This window comes from Brachyhypopomus gauderio, chromosome 6 (genome assembly GCF_052324685.1).
Source record: "Brachyhypopomus gauderio isolate BG-103 chromosome 6, BGAUD_0.2, whole genome shotgun sequence".
Taxonomy (NCBI): domain Eukaryota; kingdom Metazoa; phylum Chordata; class Actinopteri; order Gymnotiformes; family Hypopomidae; genus Brachyhypopomus; species Brachyhypopomus gauderio.
The window spans coordinates 6,051,925-6,069,383 of NC_135216.1; the positions used below are offsets into that span (position 1 = coordinate 6,051,925).

Here is a 17,459-nt window from a genome sequence, read left to right on the forward strand (position 1 = left end):
CGCGCGGAAGGGCAGGATGATTTCTCTCTCTCTACTGCGCCGGCGCGTGATGTTCTTCCGCGCGAGTGTCGCGCGGCCCTTTCCCTCCCGACAACACAGGATGAGAGCGAGCTGCTAAGAAGAGCCTGTTATATACGCCGAGCGCTCCAACGCGAATAGCAGGCATCGAAAACTCATCGACCGGCAAGAAAAGAAAAAAGGAAAAGTGGACGTTTGTGGGTCTCTCGGCGCGCGGTCCTCGAAAACTTCCTCGCTTTCCTTCCTCGTTGGCGTAAACACGCCGAGGAAATATAATCTTGGTTTGAGTTGTGCGCGGCAATCTGAACTAGCCAGCTAGCGACTACTTCTGTGAAGAGTGGCTGGGACAGAATGGAGCTGATCACAATCCTGGAAAAGACCGTCTCCCCAGGTGACTCCCGCCCTCGCTCGGCCTTCACGCCGCCTCGTGCCTCCTCCGCCACCGCCGTCAATCACGTTTTCGGTGCTGATCGCTATTTGACGGTATTTGGTCAGCGCTGAGAAAGTTGTGTGTGAGTAGGGAGGGGTGTGTGTGTGCGTGTGTGTTAGCGCGGCTAGGCGAGGCGGCGGCGCTGCGGCCTGCTCGCGCGCTCCTCCAGCTAGCCTCGTTAGCATTTCGACCACATCAACCGGAGCTGCGGGCGGCGCGAATAACGGGATATTTTTTATTTAAGTGATTTTTTACCACAGAATCGAGCATAAACGTTTGTGTCGCGATAACGGGACCGTGTTTGTACCGTTTAGCGGGCTTTCGTGAGGAGAAATTCGAGTTTACCGGCCCGTCTCGGCGGCGGTCGGCCGTGGCTCGCTCGCCGCCACATTGCCTGCACGAGCGCGTCTGTTAGCGCGCGAGCTAGCGCGCGCGCTTCCTCTCCAGACACTCGGGTGTGATTTTACCAGAACTAGATTACTGTCGCAATCACGTTTGTGTAGTTTTGGGGGGTTCGGGCGATGATTTATGGCGAGGGACGCGCCTCCCTAACGAGCTCCAGCTCCAATATGAAATACAGAGACCGCTTGGCTTCAGAGCCGGACGGCTAGCTAACACGCTGACCAGCTAACACGCTAAGTAGTGAGAGGACAGTTAGCGCGCCTCGACACGCCAGTAGCTCGCTAGCCGTCCCGCTAATTAAAAGTTTATCCATGTGTCCGTATTCTGTGTTTTATGAAGCGGGAGGGGCACGTTCGGTTGTTTTTTAATCAGCTAGCTGGCGCTGCCCACACTGGCATGTCGCGTCTTTTACACCACGGGTGGCGAATATTCGATTATTCTAGTGCGACGCGGACGACTTTGATGATTTTGCTTATTTGGGTGTCCCGGCCGAGGCCGTGGCACTACGGCGGGATGTGAAACGACACGATCGCTACATCCACCGCGAACCTGGATGGCTTGTCCGAGCTAAAGAGCCTGTTGGCTAGTTAGCTGTTTGAAACCCGGCGAGGCTAACTGCTAACCCGCCCGCTGTCAGGTGGGGGACTTCATCGCTAGGACTGACTGACTGGTCGACTCGATCAAGTTTAGATCGTATATATTTTTGGTTGTTTGAAAAATGTCTCGTTTCCCTTTAGATCGACATGAGTTGGAGGCGGCGCAGAAGTTTTTGGAGCAAGCGGCGATCGAGAATCTGGTAAGTCGGCAGGCGCTCCCGCCGTGCAGCGGGCATCTTAACGCGTTCGTTAACCGTTCACTTTGAACCGTGGCGCCAGAACCAGCTAGCATACCCCTACACCCCCCCCCCCCCCCCGGGTCGCTGCTGGACCCGCCCGCCGTGCCGGTGTGTGCGTGGGCCCGTCTACCCCCTCCACGCCGTCACCGCGGCTCCTGTGCGAATGAATGGGCGCTAGCGGGCTGCTAGGCCTGTTAACACCCAGGTCGCTCTACCGTTCATCGGTTGAATGTAAACGCTTGTGGCATTTGGTTACATAACTATAAGAAGCGATTACCGTTTCAACACTGCCGGTCAGGTTTTGATCGTTTTATGCAGGAGTTTTTTCAGTCCATTGTTAGACGTCGGGCAACGTGGGCTAAACTGCTAGGGAACTAACCCCAAGTAATCTATAAGGCTGAACTGTGTTTGGCTTGTGTTCTGAGGCATGTACCTTGCATGCAAGTCTCTAAAGCCATAGTCTACCCATATCTAATAAAACATTTAAAATGATGTATATGGAGCTTTCTCTGTAGCTCCATGTGCTTAAGCATTGGCTAAGTGCACAAGGACGGCCTGACTTCAAAACCGGTTGTTTTGCTTTCAGTCTGAGGCAAATGGCAAAGATATCTGAAGCAGTCAGTGTTTTGGAGCTGAGGTTTATTTTACACAGGTGTGTATTTCTGGTGACGTGATGGAGGCTGTCTATGCTTACAGTGGTTAAAGTGGCGTTCTGATCCTCCCTCATGTCCCTCACTCCTCCTCTCTCTACAGCCCACTTTCTTGGTGGAGCTCTCGAAGGTGTTGGCCAACCCCGGGAACACCCAGGTGGCCCGAGTTGCCGCTGGCCTCCAGGTGAAGAACTCCCTCACATCCAAGGACCCCGACGTGAAAGCACAGTACCAGCAGAGATGGCTGGCCATCGACGCCAACGCACGCAGGGAGATCAAGAACTATGTAGGAAGCCTCATAACTTCTACGTTTATTAATTTTGCTGCTGTTAATGTCTTAACACCCCCCCCCCCCCACCCCCACCCCCGCCAAATCTCATCACACCTCGTCTGTCTCCCTACAGGTGCTGCAGACTCTGGGCACAGAAACGTACAGGCCCAGCTCGGCATCCCAGTGTGTGGCGGGCATCGCGTGTGCCGAGATCCCCGTCAGCCAGTGGCCCGAGCTCATCCCCCAGCTGGTGGCCAACGTGACCAACCCCAGCAGCACAGAGCACATGAAGGAGTCCACACTGGAGGCCATCGGCTACATCTGTCAAGACATAGTGAGTCACGCGCCTGCCGTTGTCCCCGTCTCCACTTTAATGGCCGTCTCTGTGGTCCACGGGCCCCAGCTGGGCTTGACCAGTCAGCACATGTGGACCGATGTACCTGGTCATAAATGAGGACATGATCCTAATCTGCTCAAGAGTGGCAGGCAGCATCAGACCTTTCCTCATTCTAATGCTCACAGATGTAATCTACACCGCTAAGATGTCTCGCACGCTACTTTAACTGAAAATGCTAGTGTGTTCTGGAGTATAATTTTGTTTTATTTTGAGTCACCAAATGAATCCTAAAATGAGTATTAAAGCCACTTTGCCTTTTATTGCCTTGTTTTAAATATGTTTGGAGATCTCTAATATTAAGAATCGGTCAGATCACCAAGAAAATGGATCTGAGTGAAGACTTTGAGCTAAGGAGTCTGTTTGTACCAGAAGGAAGTCCTTAACACTTGTGCTCCACCCTCCTCCAGAACACTTGGGCATCTCTGTTCATCATTATTCACAAATCTGTCACATCAGTCATTCATTTAATGTTTGAAAAAGTCTTGAGAGTTTGCAGTGTGAGCCATACTGCTATAATGCCGTTTAGACCCACGTTCTTTGGGTGCACTTACCATTCTTTCTTTCGCTGTGGAGTTAAATGTGTGACAAACTCTGCTATGGTTACCGTACATGGATTGGCCCACTTACAATGGCCAAACCGGTTTGGTTGTGTGTTGATGTCAGGACCCAGAGCAGCTCCAGGACAGCGCCAACCAGATCCTGACGGCCATCATCCAGGGCATGAGGAAGGAGGAGCCCAGCAACAACGTCAAGCTCGCCGCCACCAACGCGCTGCTCAACTCTCTGGAGTTCACCAAAGCCAACTTCGACAAGGAGGTACCGCCCCCACCAAACGCTGTTTATGAAGCACTTATTCAGACCGTAAACACCCCCCCACCCCACCCCTTCAACGCACCGCACAACTTTACAAAGCAGTGTTTCTTACTCTCAGTTTCGGGGACTTTGTGTCTCGACGCTGACGCAGATCATGGTTTAATCATCACTTGAGTTCAGATACCAGCATTGATCTCAGATTGGAGTTGAAACACTCGTGAAATCTCAGTTTTGCTCATTGGTTTTGGTTCTGTTTTCCTCATCCCAGACGGAAAGACACTTCATCATGCAAGTGGTCTGTGAAGCCACACAGTGCCCAGACACCAGGGTGAGTGTTGAGATGTCTGATCTACCGACACGGTGTGTGTTGAGGGAGATGTGCGTTTGTTGTAATGTTGGTGTTGTGCGTGTGTTGTGTTCAATGGGTGACCAGGCAAACTGTATCCACCAGGTCAGAGTGGCAGCATTGCAGAACCTGGTGAAGATCATGTCCTTGTATTACCAGTACATGGAGACGTATATGGGGCCGGCACTCTTTGCAGTGAGTTACTATGTTCCATCATTGGTGACCTTGATGTCGTAACTTGGTGGACTTTCCAGATTTTACTTGCAGTGCTAATCTTAAGGCCTTAATGGGCACCAAGACGCTTGTGCTGTTTTATAACCCAACTCTCTCCCACGGCTGCTTTTAGATTACAATAGAAGCCATGAAGAGCGATATCGATGAAGTTGCCTTACAAGGAATCGAGTTTTGGTCCAACGTGTGTGATGAAGAGATGGATCTGGCCATCGAAGCCACAGAGGTGAGTGTCTCAGTGGGTTCTGTCTTAATCGCTCCGTCATGGTGCGTCTCTCATTTTACCTGGGTAAAGCGGATCTTGGCCTCAGAATCTTCCACGTTGAACGTTACCAGAGAAAAGTAACCAGATGTGGGCTGTTGTGTCCCGCCAGGCGTCGGAGCAAGGCCGCCCCCCCGAGCACACCAGCAAGTTCTATGCGAAGGGAGCGTTGCAGTACTTGGTTCCCATCCTCACACAGACGCTCACCAAACAGGTGCTCCACCCACACCCCACCCCTCACGTTCTCCTCCTAACCCTGGAGTAAGATGTAATCTTGGACTGTGTTTGTGGTTTTGGACTCTGTATGAGTCCTGGAAAGGTAGAGGGGTGTTTGGTTTTTTTGGGGGGGTTTTTTTTTTGTTTGTTTCAAACCGCCGTTAAATGCGTGCAGTCATATCTGTGCTGTGTGGCGATCGAAGCGAATGCCATGAATAAATCTAGAGCCTCACTGGAGGTGTTCCTCTGGGGCGTTAACGGGGGTCATGACACCTCGTGAGGCGTGTGTGGGGTAATTGAACTGCGTTCTCTCAGGTCAGGACAAGACCAGACACAAATCTTTACTTATACTGTAACTTGAGAGTTTGCAAATTGAATTCTCTCACGATGTGAGAATATTTCTAACAGGCATGGAGCCACGGTGTATGTGGGTTTAAAAAAAAATATTTTGTTGTATTATGTAAGAATGGCAGTACTTTTAAGGAAAGTGTTTTCGCGCACTTTCGCCATGCGTGTGGGCTCTTTGAAACCGAGCCTGTGCTGTCGCCGTGTACCAGGATGAGAACGACGACGATGACGACTGGAACCCGTGTAAGGCGGCGGGCGTGTGCCTGATGCTGTTGGCCACCTGCTGCGAGGACGACGTGGTGCCCCACGTCCTGCCCTTCATCAAGGAGAACATCAAGCACCCGGACTGGCGCTACCGCGACGCCTCCGTCATGGCGTTCGGCTCCATCCTGGAGGGCCCCGAGCTCAACCAGCTCAAACCGCTCGTCATCCAGGTCAGTGGCTCGGAAATCCGGCTGGCCGTTTCCTTCCTGCGTGTGTGTGTTTATATTTTTAACATGTTCTCTGTGATCAAATACGGCGTTAATGCCGTGGCTGAAGTAGTTTGATTTCATCTTGCCTGATTGGGTTCCCTTGCTGGGAGGAGGCGGGCCGGAGAGGCTCTGATGTATTCCCTCGCCTCTGTTCATTGGCTCGCTTAGCTTTGCTCTCCCTGGGTAGGAAGGTTGGCATCCCCCCTGTTGCTAAGCAACACACCAGCCAGTCAGGTGTCAGTGTTGAGTCTAGTTTTACCACTCTGCTGAGGAGTAATGGTATACCCAGTGGCTGTCTGCACACGGTGTCGCACTGTTTTCCAATCGCAGGTAGGTGGTGCTGTTGGGCTGTGGGACCGAGCCCTGTATTGGTCCTAGGATATGACTCATCAGAGCGACACAATGCAGTTTGATAGTGATAGTCATCACCTTCATATTGGTTGCAAAACCTTTCTGTTCAGAGGGGACACTAGTGCAGGAAATCGCATGTGGAGGGAATTTAGGGCCTTGTATTCGCGAAGACCGACGCCCGTCTCCCCCGCTGTAGGCCATGCCCACGCTGATCGAGCTGATGAAGGACCCCAGCGTGGTGGTGAGGGACACCACGGCGTGGACGGTGGGCCGCATCTGCGACCTGCTGCCCGAGGCTGCGATTAACGAGATGTACCTGGCCCCTCTGCTCCAGTGTCTGATCGAAGGACTCGGTGCCGAGCCCCGCGTGGCTTCCAACGTCTGCTGGGTAAACACCTCACCACCCCGAACCACAAGGGGCCCGCTTCACCTTCCACTGTTGACACCACGGGCTAAAGCCCACACCGTCACTGTGGCGTGTCCTTCACCGAGGTAGAAACGGATCCGGTGTCCTGAGTGCACCGTGGTCGTGTTCACATATAGGTTAATGTGGGGTTCTTCACCCCATCACCTTGTTTGGTTTGGTCCTCGGTTATTCTGACGGTAGCGTAAGCTCACTGTTGCGGGTTTCATGAGGGGTTTGAACGGTTGGTTTGTGGTTTGGCGGTCAGGCCTTCTCCAGCTTGGCCGAGGCGGCGTACGAAGCCACGGATGCCGCCGAGGATCAGGAGGAGCCCAGCACGTACTGCCTGTCCTCCTCCTTCGAGATCATCGTCCAGAAACTTCTGGAAACCACTGACCGGTAAGCCCCATCCTCAGGGTTGTGAAATGGGCCACAAAACGTGTTGGCATTGAAACAGATGTTTTGAGTGCAAGTGGCTTATAAGATGCATAAGAGCACCACTGTTGTAAGATATGTCACCCTGGGGTTTTTTTTTAATCTTTTTTATGATCACTGTAGTGCATGTATTGCACAAAACTGCTTCCTTTACACATGCTGTAGGGCTTGGGCTGCACCGTGTGGTTGCTTGAATAAAGAGATTAACCCAACACGGGTCTGTCATAGTCACCTCTCCCTACGCGGGTGGTCTCACTCAGCCTCCATGCATTTGTGGTGTGTTGAAACAACAGCAAACTCGTTTCTGAGGGGCCGTATTAAACCAAGTTATTGCTTTATTTACAATGTGCTCCAGCAAAGCGAACCGTTAGCTAGCGTTGGCATTAAAAGTGAGTCTTAATCCATGGACTTGCCCCCCGATCCCTGACTGTGTGTCCTGGGTTTGAACAGGCCGGACGGGCACCAGAACAACCTGCGCAGCGCGGCGTACGAGGCCCTGATGGAGATCGTGAAGAATAGCGCTAAGGACTGTTACCCCGCCGTGCAGAAGACCACGCTGGTCATTATGGAGCGGCTGCAGCAGGTTCTTCAGATGGAGGTGAGAAAGACCCGCTGGTCGCCCTCGTTCAGGGCTCTGGAGAGGTAGAGATATCTGAGCAGCGGACAGGTGTGTGACGACAGTTCCTCCTGCCACTTCGAGGACTGGTGTGTCAGGGTTTTAGGTCGTCACAGATCAAACAGAGTCCAGGGTGTTTACTCCAGTGTGTGAGATAGCTGGGCTGATCTCCGTCCACTCTGGGCACATCCAGACTCGACACGTTCACTCTGCGTCTTGTAATAGACTAAGGAAATGGTTTGTAGCAGCTTTGCAAACTTGGTGTGCAAGTGTTTTTCATGAAATTGACCTAAAAGAGGCAGTTTTGTGAAATGTGGAGAACTCTTCTGACACGCCTGTGGTGTTGTGCACCTCTCCCCAGTCGCACATCCAGAGCACGTCGGACCGAATCCAGTTCAACGATCTCCAGTCGCTCCTGTGCGCCACGCTGCAGGTGCGTCTCCGCCTCTGGCCCTTCCTCTCGGGCCCACGACCTCCGTAACCGTTGGATCGGTCCCACCCACAAATCGTTTAACCCCGCCCCCTTCCTCCTCCTCCTCCTCCCTCAGAACGTCTTGAGGAAGGTGCAGCACCAGGACGCGCTGCAGATCTCCGACGTGGTCATGGCCTCGCTCCTACGCATGTTCCAGAGCACGGCGGGCTCGGGCGGCGTGCAGGAGGACGCCCTCATGGCCGTCAGCACGCTGGTGGAAGGTCGGAGGTCGCGGGGGGGGGGAAAGGCGTCGGCCCAAACAGCCTGGTTATGCTTGGTGTTCAAAGTGTTGTCTCTGCTTCAATGGATTCTCTCCTTCTTTCTCTAGTTCTGGGCAGTGACTTCTTGAAATACATGGATGCCTTCAAACCCTTTTTGGTTATCGGACTTAAGAACTATGCTGAATATCAGGTAGACCAGTGTTTTACTTGTATGCTTATCTGTTGCTTTTGGTTAAGATCTATATTTTAGTTGTTTTATTCAAATGTCTAATGGTTTGAGATTGAGAGTGAAAGTAATACATGGATGCACTCATGCGGAAGACCACACAGTGAAACGGAGTTGTGGCGACAGTTCCTCCTACCACTTCAAGGTCTGGTGTGTCAGGGTTTTAGGTCGTCACAGATCAAACAGAGTCCAGGGTGTTGACTCCAGTGTGTGAGATAGCTGGGCTGATCTCCGTCCACTCTGGATACATCCAGACTCGACACGTTCACATTGTAATGGTGTGCTTGGGAGTATATTTGTCATGTGTCCTTTAGTCCAGGAACAATCTCTCTCTCTCTCTGCTCTTCCCTCCACCCCCAGGTGTGTCTCGCTGCCGTGGGTCTGGTGTGTGACTTGTGCAGGGCCTTGATGGCCAACATTTTGCCTTACTGTGATGAAATCATGCAGCTGCTGCTAGAGAATCTGGGTGTAAGTGTCTGCTTGCACCGTCACAGCCGTACGCCGCCCTCGAGAGGCGTGGCCCAGAGCCCACTCCTGTAAAAACCTGCCCGTGTGCGTGTTGTCTGGTTGCAGAATGAGAACGTCCACAGGTCTGTGAAGCCTCAGATCCTGTCTGTGTTTGGTGACATCGCCCTGGCCATTGGAGGAGAGTTTAAAAAGTACCTGGACGTTGTGCTGGACACCCTGCAGCAAGCTTCACAGGCACAGGTGGACAAGGTAAAACTCCACTCCGCTGCTGTTTCCCGCCACCTCACCACAGATGTAGGTCACTTTCTCACTTTCCACGTGTGTCCTACTGTTGGCTCTGTGGCCTCTGATATTGGTGTTGTGTACACATAATGAAGATTTATGCCAGAGGGCGGTGGTGTGCTGTTGGAAATGCAATCAATCATCGACATGGAGTCCCTGATACCAAAAACGTATTGATACCAAAAACGTGTCTGACTTTCTTCCTTTCCCCTTCACTTCTATTGCGTGGTGAGGCTTTCTGTGGGTGTTGAGAACGTGGCGTGACCCTGTGCTGGTCGCAGTGCCGGAGCCTTTTGTACTCTCAGACTTGCTGTCTGGTTTGATCCTGCAGTTCTCTTGAAGTGATGTTTCCTCGAGAGACCTGCACCTGTGTCCTCGTTGCTTTCTGCTGACTGTACAACCAGTGTTGACCAGCTGTCTCTCCCTCTGTGTCTCTCTCTCATTACAGACAGACTATGATATGGTGGACTATCTGAATGAGCTGAGGGAAGGCTGTCTGGAGGCCTACACGGGCATCATCCAGGGCCTGAAAGGAGACCAGGAGAATGTACACCGTGAGTTACGCCTTATAGACATGGCAGCGGCCCCACAGCGCCCCCTAGCCCATGGGCGCTGTATCGCCGAATCGCTCACTGTGTTGATTTCAAGAACATGTATGCGCAAATCTGATTTGGGTGTTCTAGGACGGCTGTACGAACACGATAAACATACAAGAGCTTCTCTTACTATTTCAAGAAACTACTTAATTGCATAGTCACTTCTAAGGTCTTGTCCAGATGTACATGGGTACAAAATGCAGCTTTTTTGATGTGGTTTGGCCTATCATACACACACACACAAAACGATCACCAAAACATGTCCTGTGTAGATTGGACTTGTTGAGTGTGGGGCGTTATCTACTTTCTTTACATGATGTGATTTGGTGCAGTGTGGTGTGATGGTGAGAAACAGCTCATCAGCCCACACATGCTTCCTCTTCCTCGCCTCCTCTGTGCCATTGTGTTGGTAGCCTACAATCCTCGGTTCGATTGTATTTCCGATGTTAGGGTCTCGATTCGATTCTCGAATTACAGCAGAGAGGCCTAAGCCAGTTTTAGATTAGTCTATGGTAGGGGTGCATGATATGACGATAGAAAATCGTGAATAGCGATAACGAGTGGAGAATCGCAGGCGATCTACCAAATTAGAGAAATCATATAGATCGCCTTTGCCAATCAGCGCAATGACTTTTTTGTTATGCTGGTTCCCGCCGATGCGGCCGAGTAGGGCGTTGGACTGACCAATCACAGCGAACTGTGTGTCTTCCACGCCTCCATGTTGTGTTGGTAAAAACTAAAAGTGGACAACCATGGCTGAAAGCCAAACCGAGGAGCTGGTAACGAAGAGGAAATCCACCTCTGTAATATGGAATTGGTTCGGACTTTCTTCCACTGACCAAGTCCAAACTTCAGCGATATGTAAGGTGTGCAAAGAACATGTGAAAACGTCCGATGCACACACACCTCACGCGAACCTGTGCGAACGGCGAGCGTTTATACAGGTACTTAAACTTGCCGCGTCACTCCGCGTTCTTTGCAGTGTTCTCCGAAACGATATGTGGTAGTATAAAGAAACACCCCTCAAAAACAGGAAGGAACATTTACCTGACCAATTTTAATGTTGCTTTGTGTTTCAGGTTTGAAAAGTGCTGGAATTTAGGCTAAAGTAGACTACTTGAAAATGCTTGAAATTGTAATTACTTCGTTTCACAACAAATAGTTGTCTGACTGAACAGTTCTCTTGTATTACGTTAACAAATACGTGCCTCTTGTAATTCCAGGACGAAACATGAGAGAACGTGAAGACGTTAAGATTGGGCGTTTTGAAAATAAACAACCACTAAATAATGTGATAAAGTGAATAATTTCGAATAATTTCGACTATATGTATAAATATTTAACTTAATTAAGTTTAACGTGCTGGGAAATATTGTATATTTAGTGCAATAGTGCACTTTATCAGTGTCACTCGTTAAAATCTGCTTAGAAAGAAAGTGTTGTAGCGCGCCCCCCCCCCCCCTTCCTTTTTTTTTTTGGATGGAATATCATGATAAAAAATCGAAATCGTGATTTTATGCAAAAAAAAATTGTGCTAACATTTTTTTCCCAAATCGCCCACCCCTAGTCTATGGTCAGACATTGGTTTGATTAATCAAATGTACAATATCTTATTTCAAAAGGTGGGTTTGATATAAGTGATGTAAAGTGCTACAAGTGATCTGTAATACACAACATTAGGCACTAATGGTCAAATTTTAATAATTTAATTAAGATAAATGTAACAATCTTGTTCTCAGTGGAAAAGAACAAAAACAAACAAACAATAATAACAAAAGTGAGTGGTCACAGAGGGTACCTGCTATCTAGTGGCTTTTTGGTAGCAGCAATGTGCACTATTAAAACAGCAATGTGCAACATAAAATAAATAATAATAAAAATACAGGAAGTCATGTACAAAATAATAGAACAAATAGAGCCTTAACAAACTAAACTCTATCCTACAAAATGTCTTAAACAATTTCTTCAGTGTCTTCATACATGGAGGGCAACACTTTAGTTGTAAGATGCGACCTTATAGGCTACTTTCGTGAGTGACCATAGCGCACGACTCTGCACACCTCGCGTGAACCTGTATGAAAGGCGGAGGCGTTTATACTTGGCGCGTCACATTCTTTGCAGTGTTTTCCGAAATGATGTGGTAGTATAAAGAAACACCCCTCAAAAACAGGGGAAGGAACATTTACCTGACCAATTTTAATGTTGCTTTGTGTTTCAGGTTTGAAAAGTGCTGGAATTTAGGCTAAAGTACTTGAAAATGCTTGAAATTGTAACAACAGTTCTCTTGTATTATGTTAACAAATACGAGCCTCTTGTAATTCCTGGACGAAAAATGAGAGAACGTGAAGACGTTAAGATTGGGCATTTTGAAAATAAACAATTAAATAATGTGATGAAAAAGCAAATTATTTTGAATCATTACGAGTATCTGTATAAATGTTAATAACTTAATAATAACTTAATAACTTAATTAGATTTAACATGCTGGGATTTATTGAAATGGACCTTGAAAGTGACATACAAGTGCTTTAATTCCACCTTGTAAAGGTATTTGAGCCCAGCAAACATGACTTGGTTCGTTGCATTAAAGTGCGGCGCGCGCGAAGTTACAAAATTCGAGAGGTGCACGACCTCGCGAATTGCCAGCTCTTTTTGACTTCGAGGCTCGAGATCTTGACATAATTTAAATCGATTTCGATTAAATATTGAAATCGTGACACCCCTAATATATATGTTTATATTCTTGTGTATACGTGTATATATATTGTCTGGTGTGTTTTAATTTGGCCTTAACCTGGTTTTTTCAACTTGGAGATTGTGGTTACATAAATTCTATACTACTTTATAGTTGGATTAAAATGAGCGCTGCAAATCCCATAATCTTTCTTACACTTTCGACCCTTGCCGGGTGACTGGATGTCTGTGGTGTTTTGGGTTTTAATGGAGTTGGGTTGTGCAGATGGGTGGTGTTTGGGTTTTAATGGCGTTCGGTTGTGCAGATGGGTGGTGTTTGGGTTTTAATGGCGTTCGGTTGTGCAGATGGGTGGTGTTTGGGTTTTAATGCAGTTGGGTTGTGCAGATGGGTGGTGTTTGGGTTTTAATGGCACTTGGTTGTGCAGATGGGTGGTGTTTGGGTTTTAATGGCGCTTGGTTGTGCAGATGGGTGGTGTTTGGGTTTTAATGGAGTTGGGTTGTGCAGATGGGTGGTGTTTGGGTATTAATGGAGTTCCGCTTCATGTCTCTGCCGGTAGCTGATGTGATGCTGGTGCAGCCGCGGGTGGAGTTCATCTTGTCCTTCATCCACCACATTGCTGAAGATGAGGACCACTCTGATGGGGTGGTGGCCAACGCCGTCGGTCTCATCGGGTAAGAGTCACGCCGCTCCTGTCCACAACCTTCTTTAGTAGTTCTTCTGTGGGCGGGGCCATGGTTCTTCTGTGGGCGGGGCCACAGTTCTTCCAGGTAGCAAGAAGTTACTAAACTACTCCTTTGTAATGTTAATAATTAACATTAATGGAAAATGTTAACAGTGAAGTACTTATTTGTACATGTACAACCAGCTTCCCAGATTAAGGGCAAACGAAAATTTTCAGCAGGCTGTTCATCTAGTTAAATGAATATTGGAATTATGCGTGTTGGCCTGTGTGGGTGTTTAAAAGGCCTCTCATGTTTGTGCCTTCACCCGTTTCTTGTTTGTGGCCTATGCCGTCTTCTCTGTTCTATGAATGTTTAAGGAGCTGTAGATGAGAACAAAGGGAACGGTTAAATAAAGGTGACTGCAATAAGTCACATGGTAATGGTGTGTGGCACCAAGTGATTTAATGTTTTTGTCATCACTTAAATTCTCAGTAATGTCATGTCATGACCGAAGTCTAATTTGCCATTTGGACTGGTTACATGTACGTTATCGGTTATATTGACCTATAGATTAGAATCCACATGATGTATATCTTCAAGCAGCATCACCTCTTCCTTTATTCTCTAGTGACCTCTGCACGACCTTTGGCAAAGACGTGATGAAGCTTGTGGAGGTTCGGCCCCAGATCAATGACCTGCTGACGGAGGGACGGAGGTCTAAGACCAACAAGACCAAGACCCTGGCCACCTGGGCCACCAAAGAGCTGCGCAAGCTGAAGAGTCAGGCCTGGTGGGTGTGCCCCTCCTCCACACCACACACACCCCCACTTACCTTTGGACAAAGTCTACCACACACACACGCATATTTCATGTTCACTTCTCGTTTCATCTGCTGGGGTTGAGTCGTCTCTCTCCTGCAGGTCAAATGTGTTGGGCTGCCTTGCAGCCGTTATGAGAACCTCTTTGTCAGTACTTCAAATAAACAAACAGATACACACGCCATTAACGAACACCCGCTCGCTTTTACGCGGTGGGAAGCTTCTCATAAAGAGCACCGCGAGGAAAGGGCCAGAGTTACTTAAGACGCGTTCTGGCGGATTCGTTCAGGTTTGTGTGTGCGAGGTTCCAGAGAGAGCGCCGCTCTTAACTCCTGCTCCTCTTCCAGATCCGTCTCCTGATTGGGGGAACCTTAAACCTTGAGAGAAGCGGCCCAGTGGAGTGAGTTCTGTGTTTTGCACGCGCGAGTGGAAGCCGAAGACAGCGGTGTGTGCTGGCCTGAGTGAGAGTGAGAGCGAGTGAGAGCAAGTGAGCGCGAGTGTACGTGACGAATGACATCACACCACCTTCTGAGTACAATTCCAGCAGTCGCCGGCGGACAAACAGCACCCCCCCTCCCCGTTAATCCCCCCCTCCCCTTACCCCCTCACCTCAAAAAGGAGAAAAAAAGAAAATACTCTTCTCTCGCCCTTCTGATCTTACCCTTTCTTTCACCTGTGGACTGACTCTGACCCAACAAGGACAATATGAACTGGATTGCTGTAGCTGACTAGTTCCTATATAGGCTCTTATTAAACAACAACTTGGTCAACAACAGGACCGTGAGACTGAGGAGAGGCTGGGCTACCTGCCAAAATGTGGTTTCTCTATGCTCATGAAAGGACTCCTTAACCCATCCAACGGATATGTGAAACCCCCCACACCACCTTTTCTTTGCGAGGTTGAGTGGGGTTTTTTTTTTTTTTATTATTATTTTTGGGGTTTTTTTGTTTTTTTTGGCCTCTTCTAAGCACTGTTTCTGACTCGAAGGAATCTGTTAAAGTGACGATCGCTTCCAATCATATGTGGAAAGAACAGGGGGGAAAGGGGGGAGCGGATCGCGTAACTGCCGTTCGACCAACCGGGAAGAGATCTCTGCTGGAGTTGACGATGGCCAAGACCGGAGCTGGCTGGTCTGCCGTGAGAGTGTGTCTGTATGCGTGAGGGGAGGGGTTTGCTGTCTCTAAACCCCGCCCCTTCTCTTCTTTCAGCTAATAATAAAAAAATTATACATAGCTTAATGCGAATTCAGTGAGCTGCACTTGTGAAGTCTACACGAGCGAGCCAGGTCACCTGTGCTGGTAGGAGCCTCCCTTACTTTGTGCAAGTGAATCACTGACAATTCTTCACGATTTTTTTTTTTTTTTCTTTTTTTTTTTCTCCAAAAGCATCTTTTTATTTTTCCCTCCTCCTTTCTTTACTTATCAGTGTGGGCTCTTAAGGTGTGCAGAACCTTTTCAGTAGCCTTAGTTAGGAGAGAGTATTGCTACTCAAGGCGAAGACTGGTTGTTTGAAGCACTTGGGGATGCACACGGGGTCGTCATCTTAGGAAGAGGGTGAAGGCACTAGATTCAATGAAAAACACGGAGGTCTCCCAGGTGATTTTTTTAAACGCAGGGGAAAAGTGCCAAATTACTAATAATTCAGAACGGGCTGAAAGGTTGAGGATTAATGAAGAGGGGATGATGCGCTCACCACCTTTAGAAATGCAAAGTGAGCCTGGGATTGACCTGGTGTGACCTGATTAATTAGGATCCGCTTGGGATTTCAGCCCTGTTTGGCTTTTTTGCTGCACTTGGTTGGGAATGGGAGACTTCCAAGCTTGGTTTAAAAAAAAAAAACAAACAAAAAAAAAAACGAGAGAATCAGATGTTTGTATAAGGTTATATTTTTCCATTTGTCTGAAAGAACCCACAATAAAATGATATCAAACATTCCCCTATCAGTTGTGGTGCTTCAGGCTAATTTATTTCTCTCTGCTGTACTAGGGTGTGAAAACAAACCGCTCTGGTTTCCACAACAACTTGATTTTATTCCTTGAAGCAGGATTTTCTTTTTCTTTTAAATTCTTTTTGGCCTCCCCTCCTGATTCTAACAGTGGAAGGGTCCCCTCTGAGGAGAGCTGACCGTGTGTAGGAAACATCACCCGATGTTTTACCTGCTTTTCATAATGTGTTAGATAATTAACTGTACAGGAAAGAAGAGCATTCCAGCTTGATCCAGTTACTTTTGCGATGTTCACATTGCACAAGTTGTGAACGCTCAAGCCATCTTGTGCTTGTAAAGGTCCTTATAAAGCTAATAAATGACTAAAGTCATGAAATGCTTGTGTGTGTGTTTCTGCAGGTACTGTTCCCTGGGCCTTGAGGTGAACTGTTTAATGTTGAGTGCGAGTCCTGTTGACACTGCCTCAATCTTGCACCTTAATCCCTTTTTTTGTGAGATGTCAAAAATTATTTTACAACAGAACTACATGCAGGTGTTCAGACGGTTTGCATTTTTATCAGTTCTACATATTTCTACTTATTTTGGTGTGTACTAGCAATTATTTGGTCTTACAGAATTCAGCAAAAACCACAGGACGTCTTGGTTGCATGTAAATTAAGTAGGACGGTGCATCTAGTCATGCAAAAAATGTTATAAAAACTCATCTCGCATGTGTATTTACGTATAATTGCATATGACAGGCGCTTGAAATAGAACAAGAAAAATGTTCTTCACTTTACAATTGAGAACTTTATATTTTTCTCTGCTCGTCCCAAGTTCGATGAAGTCTGGAGCTTGAGACAAATCACTCACTTTGGGAAACGAGACTCTGTTCCGAAGACCCGTCAGACACCGCAGAACCAACGGGATAAACAGACTGGGAATTAAAGTTTTTATATCAAATAATTGTGACCATAAATTAAAAAGCCAATTCCTGATTCTGACTGACCACGCAGCATTTTGGTTCGTTTTGTTGGTGACCACCGACCTATAATGAAGTTCATTTTCTGATGACGGAGAGACAGTAAAATGGTGTTGAGTGAAAAGATGAGCCTGACATTTATAAGGTGGAACAGGTGCCGCCTGGAGGTCCGGTCCAGGTGTGGCATTTTCACAAGAGTTGACACACAACCAGTGGAATTAAATGGAAGTCATGTCTCAGTACGTATCTGGAGGTAGGTTAGGTTATACAGCTTTTGAGTGCAGAGACCCGTGTGTGTGTGGCCACAAGAGTAATATTTATACAGGTGACGCGAGGGTGCAAGATTAAATTCTCAAAATTTAAATGGAGTTAATTTTTTTTTTGTTTTATCGTGTCCACAAAAAAATCACAAAATATTTTCCTTTTTGCAGAAAAGTTAAACTGACGTCCAAAAGATTGAGGAAATTCAAGATTAATACAGCAATTGACGTTTAGTTGATCATACACTACGTTTATTACCAAAATTATTACGTACCTACATGCCATACATATCTATACAAATTAATGTACCGAAATTTGTTGTAAAGGTTTTATCGTGTTAAGGAATTAATTATTT

At 47.8% G+C, this 17,459-nt stretch overlaps 1 protein-coding gene across 2 annotated transcripts; it reads left to right on the forward strand.

Moving 5' to 3' along the window:
* Positions 1–26: 26 nt before the first annotated feature.
* kpnb1 (karyopherin (importin) beta 1) lies at positions 27–16,258 on the forward strand. Of its 2 annotated transcripts, none has more exons than XM_077008275.1 (22): positions 27–409; positions 1,588–1,646; positions 2,439–2,621; positions 2,740–2,940; positions 3,667–3,819; positions 4,085–4,144; positions 4,250–4,357; positions 4,509–4,619; positions 4,768–4,869; positions 5,429–5,653; positions 6,240–6,431; positions 6,715–6,845; positions 7,332–7,479; positions 7,859–7,930; positions 8,046–8,190; positions 8,298–8,380; positions 8,777–8,884; positions 8,990–9,133; positions 9,615–9,720; positions 13,014–13,128; positions 13,748–13,909; positions 14,285–16,258. In XM_077008275.1, coding segments are annotated over exons 1-22 (2,649 nt in total). In that variant the 5' UTR covers positions 27–369; the 3' UTR covers positions 14,286–16,258. The 2 variants fall into 2 exon arrangements, with proteins under 2 accessions (XP_076864390.1, XP_076864391.1); XM_077008276.1 differs by having other exon boundaries at positions 28–409; positions 4,268–4,357.
* The last annotated feature ends 1,201 nt before the right edge of the window (positions 16,259–17,459 follow it).

Bases quoted from the DNA above. Each gene is read 5' to 3' on its own strand.
- kpnb1 (XM_077008275.1), top strand. From the start codon at position 370: ATGGAGCTGATCACAATCCTGGAAAAGACCGTCTCCCCAG. The intron at 3,820-4,084 runs GTACCGCCCCCA...TCCTCATCCCAG, and splicing joins AAGCCAACTTCGACAAGGAG to ACGGAAAGACACTTCATCAT. The intron at 13,129-13,747 runs GTAAGAGTCACG...TTTATTCTCTAG, and splicing joins AACGCCGTCGGTCTCATCGG to TGACCTCTGCACGACCTTTG.